The following is a 2,437-nucleotide window of genomic DNA, read 5'->3' on the forward strand; positions in this document are numbered from 1 at the left end:
ATTGAGAAAAGAGCAAAATGCGTATTATTTTATGCATATAGGTGATAATATAAATACATAGACGATAGATATACATAGATGGAAAAATGGACAAAATGATATGGTTTAAGCATATGGAGCAAGATGCTGATAATGGGTAGATTCGGGTGAAGAATATAGACAGGGATTCCTTGTAAAATCTTGCAAATTTTCTGCATGTTTAAAAGTACACAAGAATCAAATGTTACTCCCAAAAGAACTTGATCTCAAACAATTTAAGGGCGTATGTGGTTAATCAACCGGGCACATCATTTCAAAATATATTTTAACTGTTAAAGGTCTGCAAACATGCATTCTGCTTCCTTTTTTCTTTTTTAAAGGTGAATTTATTCTGATATGTTCTGCCCAGTCAATCACAGAGAACTCTCGAGAAAGGGTTTCTCATTATTCCTTCTCTCCTGCTGCGATTGGGTAATCAGGAAGGAGCGCAGAGACCCAGGCCCCTGTGCCCCTGATCGGTGTACCCAGCTGTCCCAATGACACCACCCACCCCCACAGCAAGGTCCGCCTCCTCACCTTTCCCACGTCAGTGTTGTTATCCAGCTGGTTTAGAGTCATTGAGATCTCGTTGCAAGTGGTGGTCATTGGAGGTATAGAGCACAGGGGGTCACTGAGTGCCTGCTCCAGGTCCGTTTTAACGTCACTCAGGCTGGTGTCAAGTTGTGCAATTGATTTTTTCAGGTCCTTTAAGGCATTGTTCGTGTTCGACAGGGCTTCTTTGGTCTCTTTGATTACTGTAGGAACACAGTCCGCTTCAGAACCACGGCACCTGCTAGACTGCCAGAGGCAAAACCCCTTCTCATCTACGGAAGTACCCTAAATGAACTTGAGGTGAACTTCTAAATGTCACGGGAAGTCAACCAGAGGAGCCTGCTGTGAGGGACAGTCTGAGAGGGAAATACAGGGACATTTGCTGGCCTCCACTGCCAGCTACTCCACTCCGACCAGCTCACCTATCCTACTTGGGAGCCCCTTCAAACAAGAAGCTGGAGCAGGCACCAACCCAGGAACACGTGTGGACATCTGGGCATGGCAGGAACTGGCCGGCATTGGACCAACAGCCTCAGGAAAATGTGTCACCACCCAAGAATTGCCCAGCTTTGAAGAGGTCGGTCCAAACAAGCTAGCATCTTCGACCCCAAGCAGTTTTAATCCACACTGAGAACTGATCACACCCAGACATACTTCTGCTATGGATACTCAAAGAGCTGGATTTAAACACAGAGCAATGGTGACGAGCACAGTTTTGGATTCGGGCCAGTCTACGTGCAGACCCAAGTTTCCCTACGTGCCGTGCCGATGGCATTGCCACCGGAAGCTGATTCCTGAACGTTCTTCAGCAATTTCCTCATCTGAAAATGGCGAAACCACCACCACCACGTTGGTCATGAAATGTGGGCATCGTAACTCCTCAGTGACAGTGAGCCCATCTGTTTTATTCTGGGAGCCCCACAGCCTAGAACGCATTCTTATATTAGAAAATCCCTAATAATTGTTCGCTATCCCGATTTCTTGGGGGTGCAGAGCTCTGTATTCATGACGAAGGAGGTAGCAGGTTACAACTCTTTTCTATGGTGACTTAAAGCCACAGCAGAAAGCAATGTAAAATTGAAATTAGAGGGCATTTGCTTTTTTTTTTTTGTTGTTAAGCAAATAAGTCTTCTAGGCTCCCAAAACAGATGGGAGAACCGCATTTGGGTGTTGCCAGGAAAAGTGTGAATGCATTTAAAAACTGGTTTCCTCACCTTTCCTGGGCAACCACATACAACTGCAGTGCTACAACAACAAACAACAACAACAACAACATCTCTCCCTCCTACACACACACACTTTAATGCTTCTGTATTGTGAAATCTTGTCAAAAGCCGTTTGCTGTCTCATCTCAGTTTGGCTACTGCTTTGAAACAGCGCCCTTGGCAAACTCCTTCACCTCTGGGGACCTCAGTTTCTTCCTCTGTAAATTGGGAAGCTCGTTGGGTCATCTCCTGGTTACCAGGAGGATCTGTAATTCTAGACCGTGTCCCGGCAGGTTTGCTCTTAGGAGATGGCATTGCCGATGGCATTGTCGATGTCATCCAAGATGGCACCTCAGCACCCCAGCTTTGATGACACCTGGGGAGGCTTCCAGGATTGGACGGTATGACTGTTGGTCCCCAATTCTATCACCTTTTCTGAACAGAAAACCTTAAAGTCTGCTTCAAACGATCTCTTCTCCTGAATTTTGGTCCGGTTATACCTTAACAATCTTTGAGATTATAATAATATTTTATTTTACTCAAGAGTCCCTCTGGGCCTCAGTTTCTCACTCTTCCACCTGTGTACCGGAATTATCAACAAAGAATGGAGCTGGTGCTCCATTCATACTGGAGCCTCAATAAATATCTACCATGGCAAAACC

General features: G+C 45.5%; 1 protein-coding gene across 1 annotated transcript in view; it reads right to left on the minus strand.

Annotated features, from left to right (window-relative positions):
* The window catches only part of PROM1 (prominin 1), a 96,627-nt gene that overhangs the window by 30,276 nt on the left and 63,914 nt on the right, over nucleotides 1-2,437 (minus strand). The window contains exon 8 of the mRNA XM_023533931.1: nucleotides 556-773. Within this exon, the coding sequence (XP_023389699.1) occupies nucleotides 556-773 (218 nt within the window). The remainder of the gene's footprint in view (nucleotides 1-555; nucleotides 774-2,437) is intronic.

The sequence above is a fragment of the Pteropus vampyrus genome, unplaced genomic scaffold (genome assembly GCF_000151845.1).
Source record: "Pteropus vampyrus isolate Shadow unplaced genomic scaffold, Pvam_2.0 Scaffold5, whole genome shotgun sequence".
Classification (NCBI taxonomy): domain Eukaryota; kingdom Metazoa; phylum Chordata; class Mammalia; order Chiroptera; family Pteropodidae; genus Pteropus; species Pteropus vampyrus.